Source organism: Schistocerca serialis, chromosome 7 (genome assembly GCF_023864345.2).
Source record: "Schistocerca serialis cubense isolate TAMUIC-IGC-003099 chromosome 7, iqSchSeri2.2, whole genome shotgun sequence".
Lineage (NCBI taxonomy): Eukaryota > Metazoa > Arthropoda > Insecta > Orthoptera > Acrididae > Schistocerca > Schistocerca serialis.
In genome coordinates, this window is record NC_064644.1 from 592,275,029 (window position 1) to 592,293,189 (window position 18,161).

Below are 18,161 nucleotides of genomic sequence, written 5' to 3' on the forward strand. Positions count from 1 at the left end.
GTTTTTATCGCGCCAGACCAATTTTGGTGGCATTATGAGCTGCTGTGAAGCAGGAATTCGATCGTCTATAGGTTGCTGGGGTTATCGAACCTGTGAAACCTAGTGCATGGGCCACTCTTCTAGTCATCATCCAGAAGCTGAATGCATCTTTTCTCTTGTGTGGGGATTTCCAGGTGGCCATTAATGTTCAATCCCAGGTAGAAACCTGTCCCATTCCCTGGCAGGAAGACCTACTCATCAAACTGGCTGGGGGGGGGGGGGGGGGGGTATTTATTCAAGACCGACATGCTGATGCATATGTCCAGCTACCCTTAGATGAGGCGTCTCAGACCACTGTCGTCCTTAATATGCCATTTGTGGGTTGTGTAAGTACAATCGACCCACCCCTCCTCCCCCTTTGGCATTTCCTCAGCCACTTCATTATTTCAGCGATTTCTGGAACAGTTGATACAGCATATTCCAGCTTGCGTCAATTACTTGGGTGAACTTATAGCCAGAGAACCCTCCCACCAGGGGCATTTGGAAAACCCCTGCACGCTGTTCATGACCCTGCAGGACGTGGGCTTGTGTTCTTTGAAGACATGCAGATTTTTTTCACCCAGGAGTGGAATATCTGGGGCATTGGCTCACTGAAGATGGAATCTGGCCTACTCACCAGAACGAGGCTGCCATCAGTTCTTTACCTTGCCAATGAACTTACAACAATCACACGTATATTTGGGCAAGCACAACTATTAGGATAAATTCTTACCCCAGGTAGCCCACATTGCACAACCTCTTAATCAGTTGTGTAAAAAGGGGTCCCTTATATCTGAACCCCCGACTGTGACGTCGATTTTGTCAAATTAAAAACAATGCTGACATGCGCACTCTGCCTCCCGATCGCCCATTGGTTGTTGCAGCCAATGCATCGGCCTATGGTATCGGACTGTGTGGAAGTTGAATGCCCGCTGGAGCAAATGCACTTTGATGGACGATAGTGGGCAGTGTCGCTTCAGTGCTGCTCTCACCTAGTAGGTGTGCCACTGTCTTGCCACATGAATACACGGGCCAGTATAAACACTGCCACACCTTGACCACTGAGCCCTCTTTCCCACATCCTCCATCTTATTTCCTAATGCAACTTCCAGCATCTACTCCTCCCAGATGATGAGCTTCGCCATGGTGGCTACCCTTGCTATCAACTCTAACCCCACCTTCCTCCTGCCTACTCCTCTGGGCTCCCTCTCCTCCACCTCCCTTCCCCTGAGTGGCTTTCCCCCTTCCATGCCGCTGCCTCTCCTGTGCTCCCCTTCAGTGTCTCTGCACTCCCTCCTGCCTTGTCTTTTCATCTCCTGCCCTGCCCGTTTCCTACCTCTTGGTGCACCCTTTTTCCCCTCTTTTCCTCTTCCTCCCATCCCCCATCCCATCTCTGCTCTTTTTTCCTCCTCTCCGACCTCCAGTCCTGCATCAGGTCCCCACCAGCACTTTTTATTCTTTGTGAGTGTTCCGTCATTTCCAGTGGTTTTGTTATTCAAAGTGTCTTGCTCTGTGTGATTTTTAAGCCAGCCAGTGTGGCCGAGTGGTTCTAGGCACGTCAGTCTGGAACCGCGCGACTGCTATGGCCACAGGTTCGAATCCTGCCTCGGGCAATTAATGTGTGTGATGTCCATAGGTTAGTTACGTTTACGTAGTTCCAAGTTCTAGGGGACTGATGATCTCAGATGTAAAGTCCCATAGTGCTCAGAGCCATTTGAACCATTTGTGATTTTTATACTGTGGCCGACATTTAACTTGTGTTTGACTCCAGTGATTGTAAGTATGCAACAAATTGCCAGCTGTGTTCTTTTAACTCTGTGTCGAGTTTTTAATGTCCCTCAATGTCCACATATTAGTGTATATTTTAACTCCCATCATCTCCATTTTCTGTATTTTATGTCCCCCTTTTTACCCCCATTTTTTATGTAAGAGTTCCCCTTGTTCTCGTATTTTTGTTAAATTTATTTGGCTGAAGAGCGGTGGACTGCGCCACTGCCAGCCCTCCCATGCCCCTATGGAGCAGGGGAATGAAATTACAATAAAGGAAAAAAAGACCACTGAGTCCCGCTTTTTTATGTGTCCTCTCCCTCCATTGGCTCCCCCCTTTTTACTTTTCCTCTTCCCCCCTTTTTTCCCCTCATCTGTCCAGGTCCTCGCACCCCTCACCCCTCTGCCTTAAGCCGGCCACAGTGGCCGAGCCGTTCTAGTCGCTTCAGTCCGGTTCCGCGCTACAGCTACGGTCGCAGGTTCGAATCCTGCCTCAGGCATGGATGTGTGTGATGTCCTTAGGATAGTTAGGTTTAAGTAGTTCTAAGTTCTAGGGGACTGATGACCTCAGATGATAAGTCCCACAGTGCTCAGAGCCATTTGAATCTCTGCCTTAGCCTGTGGTGTGTTATCTTCACGTCTACTCTACAGTGCTGTGTTTAAGTGAGTGTTCAGTGTTGTGCGCCTCCTTTTTTAAGTGTTGCGAACAGAAACCATACTGTCGCTAGGTGTGCGAACGGAAACCAGTATGTCGCTGTGTTCTTTAAATTGTGCCTGTCTGCTTACTGTGTCTCTTCATTAGCATCGCCAACCCGTGTTTTTCTATTTTAATTTCTACAACTTTCCGCCATTTTACAGTTTTTAAAAATAGTCACCGTTTTATAGCCTGTTTTTTATTGTTTGGTATCTTCTCATTACGTTTTTTAACTCTTCTGTAGCCTGTAGAGCGGCGTATTAAGCTATTACAACCCCCCGCCCCCTCTGAGAAGGAATCGAAATTCAATAAAGAAAAAGAAAAAGACCACTCAATCATATACTTGGTCTGATAACATTCGTTACTGTCTCCTGCGTACTACTGACTACTCGTCGACTGCTTTGCTTTGGTATTGGTTTTCCTCTTTGGCCTCGATTAACATTTCGGCTCGTGCTTTACCTGTTCACAGCGTTGTGTCGGAAGTTCGTTGCACTTTATTACGACATAGGTTGCTATTGACTTACCGGTACTCTTGTTGTGTCGAGTCTGCCGTCCGGCCAGCCCCGTTGCTCGATGTCGACGTGAGTTTGAGTCCCGCTCGCAGGCGGCTGTGCGTCGTCATCGTTCCTCTCCTGTATTTCTGGCGTGAGCACCGGTATTCGGCTACTCACGGATATAGCAGCTTCATCATTTCGAGGCGGAGAAGAAGACAGTCTGTTGTGTAATCGATGAATGGTATAACACATCCGTACACAATAATGACAGTGTGATGAATATGAGTGGATTACTGCTTCTGCAGCTGTATTTGTGTCTTCGTGGACCTCAACGCATATTAGGATCAAAAATTAAAAAATCTTATAACAGACCTACCAAAATCTGAGAAGATTTTATTCGACATGGTTTCTAACCAGTTGCAGGAACTGATAGATTAATTCCTTCTGCTCTACCCTTGCCCTGTCTTTCTGCAGATCGAGAAAAAGACTGTTTATACAAATCAGATTCCACCCAGAACAACTAGCGTCTCTGGGCCATGGATGTGTGTGATGTCCTTAGGTTAGTTAGGTTCAATTAGTTCTACGGTCTAGGCGACTGATGACCTCAGAAGTTAAGTCGCATAGTGCTCAGAGCCATTTTTGAACTAGCGTCTCTCGATAAAGAATTTTTTCGACTGTAGAAAGTATTGTCGGACAATATAATTTCCGATAGCTCTGTGTCATTCGATGTTTATCAGGAGAATAGTATCCTTAAAATACAGTCGTTTGTGCATTGTTTCCGTTGGCACATTTTACGAACTGCTGTAGGTATGCTCGGCATGGAGCACAACAAGGAGAACAATGGGCACGAACATTTCTTACTCCACAACAATATTGTTAAATAAAACTAGTAATTAATGTGACGTGCCTGAAAGCATTAATTTTTCTGTCGTCGGGTCTGCCTGGAACGAGAAAAATGTTTGTTTTCGTCATTCAAATGACACTTCACTTTATTCTGACGGCTGTCGGGAATAAATAAGGAACTTTCATTGTTTCTAAAACGTACATTATTCAGAAATTATCATAAGAACTGCGTTGCAGGAATTATTGTTAAATGATGTATGTATGAGGAATATTTCATTTGAAAAAATTAAAGTCGCGATTCACGGAAGTCGTCTGAGATGCAAGTGAAACTCTAGCATTATATGTGCAACAGTTTAGCTGACGATATGAAGTGTCTCTCACTCAAAACATTAATGATAGGTTACCTTTCTTGTATGATTAAGTGCTCCAGATTCGCGTGTGTCACTCTGCGTGTTAGCACTACGCGGCGGTGCGTTCTCTTGTCGCTGCCGAAGGAAGAAAGGAAGGGCTGTACAAACCGCTGTCATAAGCGGTTCTCTGTGCGGCAAAAACGAGTAACTTTAACAATTGAAGAAAATACGTCTTACCAGCTAAAATTTTCATAGTTCCTTTTTTCCTCCTACATAAAAAATTTCAGAGTGAGTTTCGACATGTCGGATTGGACCATTCCCGTGTGAGAGCTCAACAGCAGCAATAAAATACGTCTTTCAAATACGACTAAAGAACTTACAAGCTAAAACTGTAGACACTTGCTAATTATTAGCGGTGAATTAAAGTAAGTTAAAGGGACTATGACCAACGGAAGATTTAAAAAAAAAAAACTTAAAGGGATTATCTACAGCCCAAAGGATTTAACTTTTTTCCATTTCGTAACTATTGACTTTCTTGAACTCTGCTGTTATTGTCTTGTTTTGTATTTATATTAAAAAAATTAATCATTTGTGGAGTATTTCGTATTTTGTGCTGCACTTTTCCCCGTCCAGAGTACCAGCAAATCAAAATATTATTTTCTTTTGGCTTTAGAGCTTAATTTTAGTGCGAAACGACGATTGATCCAATACGCACATGTGACACAATTTACTGCTTTTTATATGAAACAGTTTCAGCACCTGAGCTTATTACAACGTTGCTGCTTTTCTGCATAGGAAAAGGCGAGAGCATCTGGGACCGGATGACGCACGAAAATCCGGAGTACGGCATAGGCGACGGAAATGGTGACGTGGCGTGCGACTCGTACCACAAATACAAGGAGGACGTGCAGCTGCTCAAGGCCCTGAACGTGAGTACCTCCATACAGCGAGTGTCGCTCACGGAATACCTGTTTAAGATTGTAGTTAACGTCTTAATTTCGACCACGGAGTTTCTAAGATTACCTGCTTGCATGCTTCACATCTTTTCTCCGAAGCAGCATCCGCCATAGGACGTTTTTTTTGTGAAGTCTTACGTTATGTTATACGTGTATGTAATTAATAGGCTTTCCCAATAAAGATCTCCAAAACAACAAAATCGATTAGGGATTCAGTGGTTTAAGAAATAAGAAAATACTGTATTTGAATATCCAGAGAGCGATAGTAACTATTTATTTAATCGTATGGTGATTTTATGCAATCACAGTTGATATAAGACAAGTGATTTTATATAATATACATATGATATAAGACAAGATTAAACTTTAAAGTCCGTGTTTTTTAACCAATTAATTAAGCTGGGTGTGAGAGTGAACAAGTCGTCGGGAATTTCAGGCTATGAATGAATTGGACAGCGTTGGATTAGATGTTCAGTTGTTTGCTCTTCTTGATTACATTCACACATTGGTGAACTAATCCAGCTCCATTTGTACCTGAAGTAGTTACAACAACCATGTCGTCCTTAACCTGTTGAGGCGGCACCAGAGGTTCCTCAGTAGGTCAAAACCTTTTGGCTTCTTTCTGGGATCAAGGTGATGGGCTCTTGTTCCCAATGTTATTGTTGACCATTCATGCTTCCAGCTTTCATTTAGATCAAAACCATCCGCGATGAGTCCGGCAGTAACACTTGCTGGTGTTCTTGATCGCAGTCGTTGCTGTGGTGGATGACAGAATTCCTGGTGCAGTGGTAGAGAGGGTCATGCAGAATTTTCTTGGCCTCGCTCAGTAGAGCTTGTCTCAGCCTTAAATCAGATGGAGGGATGTGACTCAAAACAGGTTGGGGTTGGTTTGACGGAACCAGTGATGCAGCGCATTGTGTCGTTCAGTTTTGTGTCTGCCTTCTTCACATTTACACTTTCCAACCAGACACGTGCACAGTACTCGGCAGGAGAGTACACAAGACTAATGCCAGTTAAACGCAGACAGTCAGCAGAGGTTCCCCAGGTGGTACCACTGAGCCTATGTAGTATGTGGTCCCTTCCAGCAACTTTATGAGAAAGCTTGGTGATCTGCTCTTTGTATCTCAGGGTCCTATCTAGAGCGATTCCGAGATATTTTGGGAAATGGTTGTGCCTCAAAGTTTGTCCACTGAGCAGAACTCTTGGTTTGTAGTTCGGAGCACGATTCGCTAGATGGAAACAAGTGACTTCAGTTTTTGATGTGCTTGGGATCAATCTCCAGGTCTTAAAGAAAGCTGACATCTTCTACAGATCCTCCGTAAGAATTTGTTCACCATCTTTGAAATTAGTGATCCGTGCTACCAGTGCGATGGCATCAGCATAAATGAATTCAGTTGATGTTGTGGTTCGTAAATCATTAATGAATAAACTAAATAGTGATGGGGCTGAAACAGATCCCTGTGGTAGTCCATTATTTAGTTTCCGTTTGTGGCTTATAGAGCTGCCTAGAAAGACTAAGCATGCTGGATATTTGATCCACAATTTCTCAACTTGCTTCAACTTGCAGTAACTTGTAGATCAGTCCCTGTCGCCAGACAGTGTCGTACGTGGCTGTCAGGTCTATGAAGACAGCTGTTGATTTCAGATGGCCTTGAAAACCTGCTTCAATATGGGTAGTTAGGGCAAAACTTGCTCGGTGCACCTGCGTCCTTTTCTGAAGCCAGCTTGTTCAGGAGTGGTAGCAGTCTGGACGAACGGTGCTTTTCTGGTTAGGAGGACTCGTTCCGAAAGTCTGAATGTACAACTGAGCAGTGCTATAGGGCTGTACCTTTCAGGGCTGTCTTCAGGCTTGCAGGTTTGAGAGTAGCTATAACTTTCGACAGTCTGAATTGTCAGGGAAGTTTGTTCTCTTTGATTGTGTAAGTGAAGAGCGAAGTGAGCCAGTGCATGCAGTGCGGGCCCATGTTTTTAATAAATTCATTATAGATGTTGTCAGGGCTAGCAGCCTTACCGACTTTCAGTTCCTTGACAACACTTTCTACTTCCGCTATGGGGAAGGGCCTGGAAAGCGGCTCGTTTCTTGGGGCACTGCGCTTGACGTTAGAGAGGTTATATTTTACTACTCTGGTATGATTCTTGTCTCTGTTTGCCCTTGTGAGGTCTGCGATCAGGTTGTCAATGAGGTCGGGACTCAATTTAGGATACGGCTTTTTGAGGTGTTGCTTGCCAATAAGCCCATTCAAGACTCTCCATGCTTTCCTACTTGACTCGGTAAAGTTCATTTCTTTGAGTGTTGCTTCCCATTTCTCTCGTCTGTTCTTGTTTAAAGAGTGGAGTAGCTGTGAGCCTACTGTTTGATTTCTAGAACTTTGGTATTCTTGATATAAAGCCTTTCTGTAACCTCTGGGAATGTTTGACTTAGCAGCTTCGATAACTAGTGTAACGAATTCATCGTAGTTGTTTGCTGTTGTCTGTAAATTCTTCGCAGCTAAGTTGGAGTCAAGGTCTTTTGAGAATTCATCCCAGTTAGCTCATTGAAAATTCCATCTGTGTAGGGGCATTGAGTTTACAAGGGGAATTTTTAAACCAATTTCTGTCATAACAGGACGGCGTTGGCAGTTTTGGAAGTTAGACAGAACAGTACGAGTGGCGTTAAGTGGTTGATCTAGCTGATCTTTGGACACAAATACCAAGTCTGGGTTGTAATCCTTATTCCAGCGTGCAGAGTGGAAGGTTCCTTTGTCTTTCACATCAACGACCAAGTGCATGCTGGTAGTTTCTGCCCATTGAGCTAGTGACTCCCCACAGACATCCACGGTGTCGTACCGCCAATCCGTGTGATGGCTTTTAAAGTCTCGAGTGTATATACAAGGGTGATCGAAAGCCGGCAGAACTGTGGACGTCCAATTCACACTTGGAGGCTTGTACAGGTTGACAATTTTTAAGTCGTTTATCTGGATTACTGTTGTGTAGATGTGGATCACTTCTGTAGAATCAATTACATGCACTCCGTTTAGGCTTGACTTCACATAAGTGGCTATTATATAATGTGGATGGTGGATAGCTTCGACTAGTGTATAACCAGGTATTCGTCCTCTACGTTGAAGATCTTGCTCATCTGTTGTATGTGTTTCTTGAATGTTGACAACATCAGTGTTAAGTTCATGCAGTTGTTTCTGTAGATACATTTGGCAGAGCTTATGCCTTCAATATTAAGCTGCATAATACGAACTAGGGGTTTCTTGTCTTAGTTGGACGATCCTGAAAAGGACGGTTATTAGTTATGTTTCCGGAGATACTGCATATCACCTATGAAACAATAACAATAATTCCGTGTGACCCCAAGGGCTGTCGCAACTCATTCAAATGGAAGTCCTTCGGCGACATGTTTGTCCCTAACCTGCCTAAAAAGTCCTACCAGGTAAGGGCATGCAGGAGCAGCTGCCGGTCAGAAACAATGAGAAACCAGTCCAAAGTTACAAATTGCAACCCTGGACTGATTTTTAGTTCTGCTGAAAGGGACCTACAGTTTTATGTGTTATCCAAAGTTTCGTTCCTGGTGAATCTTCAAATCATTGAGAGGTGAAGTCTAGGTTAAAGGCAGACTGAAATATTGCTTACTCCAACCGAGATTTTATCCCACGAATTTTCGGTTTCAGGCAAACGCTTTACCATGAGACAACCATGCCCAACATTCTGAGACAGGAAGTTGATGCAATGTCTTATCACTTGCCATTATGCTGCTCTAAAACTGTTAATCTCCTGTGGCTGCACAATGGTGTGACCATTGGAAAAAGGTCGCAACATATACCGACCTAGTAAAGCGTTTGTAATATCAACCCCAACAAGAGTAAAACAAGTGTAATGGAATGTACTCGAATTAAATATGGTGGTGCTGAAGGAGTGAGATTGGAAAATAAGACACTAAAAGTAACCCACGAGTTTTTTATGTGGGCAGCAAAACAACTAATGATGGCCGAAGAAGGCATTTCTGAAAAAAAAGGAATTCGTTAAGATCGAATGTAAACTTGAGAGTTAGGAAGCGTTTTGCGAACGTGGACGATACGCTGTTCAGACGACAAGAGAACAGAAGCTTTTGAAAAATGGTGCAACAGACAAACGCTCACGAAATCACTTAACAAATGAGGAGTTGCTCAATATAACTGGAGAGACAAGAAATCTGTGGTACAACTTGACTAAAGGAATCGATCGTTTGATAGGGCATACCCTGATGCATTAAGGAAGAGTCAGTTTTGTAATGTAGCGAATTGTGGGTGGGGTTCAAAAGTGTAGAGAGAGACCCATAGATGAGCCAACTAAGCAGGTTCAAAGGATGTAGGCTGCGGCAGTTATTCAGAATTGAAGAGGCTTGCACAAGGTTGAGTAGCCGGCCGGGGTGGCCGAGCGGTTCTAGGAGGTACAGTCTGCAACCGTGTGACCGCAACGGTCGCAGGTTAGAATCCTACCTCAGGCATAGATGTGTGTGATGTCCTTAATTAGGTTTTAGTAGTTCTAAGTTCTAGGGGACTGATGACCTCTGAAGTTAAGTCCCATAGTGCTCAGAGCCATTTTTGAAGAAGGTTGAGCAGCGTGCAGAGCTGCCTGTGTCCAGTCTTCGCACTGAAGACAAAACCACAACAATAACAACGCGAACAGTAGCGTGTATTATCCTGATGACAGCGGCGATCCCACGATACTCTCAAAGTGCCATAGATTCATCCTGATCCAAGAACGCTCACAATCGCAACTAGATCAAAGTGGTACACACATATTGCACTACAACGCACCTAACGTGATGAATAAGGTTGAGTTATTGTGAGCTGTAGGGGACCACACAAACGCCTTCATCTCCGTGAACTATTCCTCAACCACGCTCACACAATTCGTATATAAGCGGATGAAGCATGGAAGAACCGAACATGCGGTTACCAAGAGGGGCGCCGTAATGGAACAAATGTGTCCACGCGACCGGACCGTTAGGTCCTGTATAGTTCGTCAACGAGAGGCGATGGCAGGCGTACCTGCCGACACTTTTCATCCTATTTTATTTGCCTGCACGAGAATACGTAGGCCATCTTCATAAACATCCTTCTGTTGACGGAACAAATGCATCGCCTGATTTGCCTATCGATGTAGTAGTGCCATGCAGCGCCTGTGTCTACCAGCATGCTATACTACTCACCATTCCTCTTTCCATGCCTAAAGCACCCCGTGCCGACACCCAAGAAAACATCTGTGCCCTGTGAGGTACAGTCGTGCTCAAAAGTATCCGAATGACCTGAATTTCATTTCGCCTGATTCGCATACAGCCCTCATAACGCAGCTTTCTAGCAAGTTCTCCAATCGGTACAGTCCTTTCACTATAGAAAATGGTTCCAACAAATCACCACTAGAAAACACTGCTCTGTATTCCAATATCTCAAGATGTAAAGCAATACCACGATACTACAAATCTCAAGGAAGACCTTATCACAGATAAGACTGTCCTCAAGGCTTGTAAGCTCACATTTATTACAATAAATGACATACCTGAAATGTTACCACTCTCATTATTACGTCAGATAGGTAATGCACGTAGTAAAACTTCCTGGCAGATTAAAACTGTGTGCCCGACCGAGGCTCGAACTCGGGACCTTTGCCTCGGTCGGGCACACAGTTTTAATCTGCCAGGAAATTTCATATCAGCGCACACTCCGCTGCAGAGTGAAAATCCCATTCTGGATGCACGTAGTAAGTTCGTCGTATTCATGATTTCCTCTTCAAAGTAACATACCGTACTTATTATTTAACACTAAATGACATTAAAAATTTAAGTTATTCACGAGCTGCTACTAGAGAATATGTATGACCTTCAAATGACACGACGAAACGCCTGCATTTCGATTCAAATCCAGGTCACGCAGACTAAGCAAAGATTTCACGACTAACGGAAACTAACAGTCATTGCTGACTAGGCATACAGAAAGTGATATACCTCGATTTTAGACAGTATCAGTAAGGAAATATCAACTTTAAATTACCCAAGGTAAACATTTTTAACGGACGCGAATTCCTACCCAGTTAACAAAGTACGAGAGATGTTAAATATTGCTTCTTCACGAGTAATTTACTTGAAATCCCGAGAGGTAAAGCGTTGTGTTGGACAGGGATTTGAACCCTGAACCTAATCGGATTGTAATCGAAGCACAATCAACTGTGACATATCGGATTTTCTCGGCAGTACCAAAATGTTTTAACTGAAATGACGAGACGAAACATTAATTTTTTCCTTCCCCAGGACTCCAACCCAGCACCTATCTCTCATATATTCTAGAGAAAACGAACGTTAAATATGGGTTTTTTACTCCAGCAGCGACATGTAAGCATGTTTGAACTAGAAATAATATGACGAAGAGTTCAGTGCTGACTGGTAATCGAACCCCACGCATATCGTTGTTGACTACACACAAAGACACGTCAACTACCGAATTTTTCTCCTCCGGCAGCTCGGAATAACACCCTTGAACGTACAGTGTCTCACTGGGAGTCAAGAACATCTGATATAGTTAGTGTTGACAACGAATGAAAATACATTAAAAATCAAAATTATTTTTTCCTTGCGGATAGGTGTTCTCATGCTACAGCTTGATAATACATAATGAGAACTTTAGTGCTGGGGCAGGATTCGAACCCATTCACGAGCAATATGTGGAGATGTTGAGGAATCTGCAGTTTTGAACAAACAAGAAATTGTCGTTGAACTGTATTGTCATGAAGGGATCCAATTCTGCGTTAAGGGCGGTCTGAGTTGCATTCCCAGTTCAGAACAAATTCATCAACATACAGAAGCTGAAATACGAGGTGGAATAAGAATCCTGTGACCCTAAATAGCGTTTATTTCGTCATTGGAAATAAATAACTAGTATAAGAAAGGTTACTGGTGATAGAATTTCTACATGTCGCCACTCCTCACTTTATTGTGGTTCACCCTAATGTCTACTTGGTAGAGAAGGAATATCATGTTTAATGTGAATTTCAGACCATAATGCCATTATATCTTCTTCACGTGGCGTAGCCAGTAGAGAATAGAATCTGTCTCTCTCTATCAAAAATCATCGGCAGAAGTTGGAATCGAGCCCAGACCATGGGCATATGAATCTATCAGCAATTCAACAGGCCACCAAGTCATCTTCTCTGTGGCACGTTTTTCAAGTGCAACGCCATTGCGCCACACTGGATAAGAATTCTGACACACAGGCTCCCTGTAGTGGTTTGCAATAAGTTCAGTACATTCATTTACTTGGTTGACCGAATCGCAATGAACTAGTTGCCTCAGCTACCCAGTGCATATTTTTGACTCTATTTTGTAATCACCGAGGTAAAATCACCTCACTGCCACCTACACAGAACTGCCAACAGTGTAGGATGCAGAAATTTAATTAGGAAGTGTTCCTTTCCACTTGATCTACTCTATTGCGCTATCTGTTTGTTGAAAACGTCGTGTAGTGTAAAAGAAAAGCTGTAACTGTCTGTCTCTCAGACGTCTACATCCGGCCTTACGCATTATCTCACACTACAGTGGAATGTGGAAGTTCTGTAGGAATTGTTGTTGACTTCTGGAGATGCTTGAGCTAGGGTTCAGCTAGTAGTGTAACGGTAAGTGTAGTGTGCTGTAGACAAAGCATCAAAATACGCCAGAAAAAAGTATTTTCTACATTAGCTGTCGTGTGGTAGTGGCATTTTATTCTTCTTCAAACCTTGTTTGACAGCTTTAACTCAGAACAACTTTTCTACATGCATGTAATCAATAAACTGCAAGTGCCTTCCCAGACTGTTATAGACAACATCAGAGGATTCGCATATATCGTTGATGTTTAATTTCTCTCTCATGTTTACTATTGTTGAAACAACACGAAAAGAAACCCTACGAAAATTGTGCACTGTATTATAAGAAATGAAATAAAACTATCCACAATAACCTTACGACGAAAGTCTGTTTTAATAAAGCTGAGTATCTGTACACAAGTGTGCCTCTATATAACCAATTTAGTAAAATACTACTCACTTAGATTTCGATTGGGTCTGTGTTTAATTGGTATGCTGTGTCATACTCAAGAGGTACGCAAATGTAGCATTTCATAAATAAAGTTATGTATTCCTAGAAACCCAAAATTATCTTGTCAGCAACGGAAAGCGGTATTACTTGTTGTGCAGCTTTCTAAGTTTTTCACCATTGCACTAAGAGCCGAAAGTATGTTCTTGTGTTTTCCTTATCGATTTTTGATCTGAATCCTTGTAGCTCTTTCACAGATGGGATTAAAACGCCAGGGTCAGCGAGACTGGAACCGCAAACCAGAACAGACGCGTTTCACAGGTTAACATGTTACCACAGAGCTACTGAGGAGGACTATGTTGCGAGTTCCTGTTACGAGGCTAATCGTGGCTAGAACTCGTAAACCGCTATTTAAAGGACAAGATTAGTTGCGATTTCCAAGTGCAACGACTTTCTTGGGTTGAAAACCGTAAATTTACAATCTTTTGTTACACCTCAATCGATAATAACTCTGATTATTCAATGGAAATGACAGAAAAAAATCAAGAGAACTTTATGGCTTAATTCCGTGCACTCCAGGAAGTAACTCGTCGATCACAGAGTTGCCAAACATACCTTGCCTTGTTGCCAAATCTTAGTTACAGTACCAGCAGTAAGAAGATGAACCGATGTGATCCTACAGCGGGCTGGGAACTGACCATAGCTGGTGTCTCAAAGATGCGGTTGCTACGGCCTGGAATACGTAATGCGTCTGATTCGCATTTCTGTAACTAGGTTTAGGGACTGGAGCGTAGTTACTAATAATACTCAGAACTGACTATAAACTAAGCATCATACATCAGTAACTCTCATAGTTGTTTTTATATTTCTTTCGTAAGTGTACTCCAAACTAAGAAACTCATTCATGGACGTTTTCGTGCCTGGCCGATAGTCGTGCACAACAAACAAATAAAAATAAAAAATAAAAAATAGTTTTATATATATATATATATATATATATATATATATATATATATATATATATATATATAGAGAGAGAGAGAGAGAGAGAGAGAGAGAGAGAGATACATATAGAAAAGAATGAGAGAGTAAATAATTGTTTTAAAAAAATTGCATCATGCTATGTAAAGAAATCTTTCATTAAAATGACACGTTCCACATCATTACAAAATGTCGTATTCATGATCTATGGAACAAATATTAATCTAATCTAATCAAATCTAATCTGACCTAATGATATCATATTGCTGACTAGCCATGAACAGTCATGAATTACCAAAATTTTCACCAATATCAGTAACCAAAACTGAACTTGAAAATAAAAGACGACAGGTTTTCTAATAAACTGGGACTCCTATGCAGACCCTTTTGTCCCTGTTAGCTAATCACAAAAGATGTCTGATATACCTCCATTCAGAAGTAACAAAGTGTGCATGCATTTAAAGATGAAGCACATGATGTGAAGTTCGCTGGCGGAGATACGAACCCAACACGTAATCGTATTGTTAACTAAGTAAAATCAAATGTTACGTATCGGTTTTTCTTACCAGCTGCTAGGTGTTTGAATCTAAAATAAGGATACAAATATTTGAGCCTGAGCGACAATCGAACCGTACACCTACCGTTGTTCTTTATCATCCACGAATACAGCTTAAGTATCAACTTACCAACAGTAGGACGCGTGCGTGTTTGACCAGAAATAACGACACCTATTGCGAATGTTGGCAACACGTGAACAAACCTGAAAAATGTATGTTAATTTTCACTAGCAGGCCGGTGTGCACGTGATAGGGCTTGAAATGAAATTATATATTTTTTTGTACTGGATCAGTATTCGGACCCACATACTTACCTTTGGAGGAGACTTCGAGGATTTCAGTCTTGGGAAAAGGAACGAAATGACTGAACTATTCAGAGCCTCGAAAGAGGAGATACGAAACCAGATCACAGTCCAGCACCAAATATTTCAACGTCTGTAGTTCAATCAAGTACAAGTAACATAAGAGCCCTGTTCCTTTAAATGGCTATCCGTTCATCAAATAACATAAAATTTTCCAATGTAAGTAAGTTCACTGGCGACAGTATTTCTGTTTACCATGACTTCCGCTTATGTCATTTCCCAACGTAAACCGGCTCTGCCCAGTCGGTAATGAAGGAACGTGATGTTTAATGCGGATTCTGAACCATAACGTCTTTCTCTTGAGGTTACCAGAAGTAAAGTAAATCTGTTTGTGCCTCTTAAAAGTAAATGCGTGAACCCACGCATTGCAACTGTGATAGTTCGTTCCACCAGACCACTGTGGCCACATTCCGCAGCCCCAGGAGTGTGCTGTAACGGATCATATGCTTAGCTTATAAAATTAGTCACGGTGGAACAAATGCGAGTCTATTAAATGGTTAAGTAGAAGCAAGCTTCTGACGCGGAGATTATGCTATTCTCATGTGAGCAGGACGTAAAGACTCTTCTAGGCATCATAGGCTCGATGTGAAGCCATTTTGATATTTTCACCAATTCAGCAAATTTCTTAGTTCGAGAAAATCCACTGTGGAGTGTGAAGTTACCGGATAATTCCATTATTACCGTCATTATTACAATCATTTTCTTCATACCGCTGCTGAAACACATGTGCTTGAAAATCATTTAATGCCTTTTGATCATCATAGAAGCAGTTGTCCAAGAACAGGTTCTTTCCCTGTCTACGGAATTCTTTTCATGTTAATATCAAACATCAGCAATTACTCGTAGATTACATTAAAACTAAAGTAATTGATGAAGATGTCACTTGATAACAAAAACTCTGTCTTTCTTCATTTACTTGCGCCTAGAAATGGCTGTCGAATACTGCCAAACCAAAAGCCAAGGGAACTTACTGCCTTCAGATATACGTCACCGTCTGTTCTTCCATATGATTTGGTCGACGTGACATGTTTCAAGTTGTGTATGACAGAGAATGTTTTAGAAAATCAGTTGTTTTTCTTTGCAGTAAACAGAAAGATTTTCGTTGTAAGCTATCCAAGTTCAAAATTTTCGCATTATATTAAAATTTAATATTCGCTTCTATAATATAGGAAAGTATTTCACAGTTGCAAAACCCACATCCGACACATTGACCTTACACTTAGTCGCTGACCATAAATTCTATCTCAGAGTGACACCAGTTTAAGTAACCTAATGTAGCGAAGACTGTTTGCCAGTGCACTTTCTCACCGGAAAATACGCAACTAACCCGTTGCGCTACATAAGTACACTGTAACAGTAATTTCTGTGTGCATGCAATTCATATGTATTGTAGAATTTAGTGGTGCTCTCTCTTAAACTTCAGTATACAATATGCCTGGTCTAAACTGACCCTTTATCATTAAAGGCCCTAGGCAGAGCAACATCATACTAACAGTAATGTGCTTTTACTGACAGCCTCACTGTTCGTTACACCTGATTTTGTAATAATTTAAATAAAACATGACCTTCCAATCTACGCTTTTTCTCATAAGACGCATAATGGCAATGAAGATTGAGGCATCAAAGAGAGACTGTTTATGGTGTCTAATTTTTCTCCTTTTCTGTTTAGGCCAACTTGAAGGCACTACATTCAATTTAGTTCTCTTTACTTTGGTGCAGGGACACGCAAGTGCCAACTCAGGCACAAACAAGAGATCCTTAATTTTAATGCTAGGCAGAAGCAACAAGAGCTACAAGCTGCATGGCGGCAAAGTGATAAACAGCAAATACGAAGGTCTCGGGTTCGATACCGGGGCAATCACACGAATTTTATCTCCGATTTTACACTTATTTCCCCTCGGGCAGTGTTTGTTGACGGGAAAAATGCCGAGTTGCACTGTGGTCCGAAAGCCACGTTAAACTTCCTGGTGTGCACGGAATTTACGCTCACAGTTCACTCTATTTTTCTTGTCATTTCCATTGAATAATCTAAGTTATTAACGCTTGAGGTGGAACAAAAGATTGTAAATTTACGGTTTTCAACCCAAGAAAGTCGTTGCACTTGGAAATCGCAACTAATCTTGTCCTTTAAATAGCGGTTTACGAGTTCTAGCCACGATTAGCCTCGTAACAGGAACTCGCAACATAGTCCTCCTCAGTAGCTCTGTGGTAACATGTTAACCTGTGAAACGCGTCTGTTCTGGTTTGCGGTTCCAGTCTCGCTGACCCTGGCGTTTTAATCCCATCTGTGAAAGAGCTACAAGGAGTCAGATCAAAAATCGATAAGGAAAACACAAGAACATACTTTCGGCTCTTAGTGCAATGGTGAAAAACTTAGAAAGCTGCACAACAAGTAATACCGCTTTCCGTTGCTGACAAGATAATTTTGGGTTTCTAGGAATACATAACTTTATTTATGAAATGCTACATTTGCGTACCTCTTGAGTATGACACAGCATACCAATTAAACACAGACCCAATCGAAATCTAAGTGAGTAGTATTTTACTAAATTGGTTATATAGAGGCACACTTGTGTACAGATACTCAGCTTTATTAAAACAGACTTTCGTCGTAAGGTTATTGTGGATAGTTTTATTTCATTTCTTATAATACAGTGCACAATTTTCGTAGGGTTTCTTTTCGTGTTGTTTCAACAATAGTAAACATGAGAGAGAAATTAAACATCAACGATATATGCGAATCCTCTGATGTTGTCTATAACAGTCTGGGAAGGCACTTGCAGTTTATTGATTACATGCATGTAGAAAAGTTGTTCTGAGTTAAAGCTGTCAAACAAGGTTTGAAGAAGAATAAAATGCCACTACCACACGACAGCTAATGTAGAAAATACTTTTTTCTGGCGTATTTTGATGCTTTGTCTACAGCACACTACACTTACCGTTACACTACTAGCTGAACCCTAGCTCAAGCATCTCCAGAAGTCAACAACAATTCCTACAGAACTTCCACATTCCACTGTAGTGTGAGATAATGCGTAAGGCCGGATGTAGACTTCTGAGAGACAGACAGTTACAGCTTTTCTTTTACACTACACGACGTTTTCAAC

The 18,161-nt window shown here is 41.9% G+C and overlaps 1 protein-coding gene across 1 annotated transcript in view; it reads left to right on the forward strand.

Annotated features, from left to right (window-relative positions):
* LOC126413269 (myrosinase 1-like) overlaps positions 1 to 18,161 on the forward strand; it is a 328,262-nt gene that overhangs the window by 255,404 nt on the left and 54,697 nt on the right. The window contains exon 13 of the mRNA XM_050083171.1: positions 4,962 to 5,095. Coding sequence (XP_049939128.1) covers positions 4,962 to 5,095 — 134 coding nt within the window. The remainder of the gene's footprint in view (positions 1 to 4,961; positions 5,096 to 18,161) is intronic.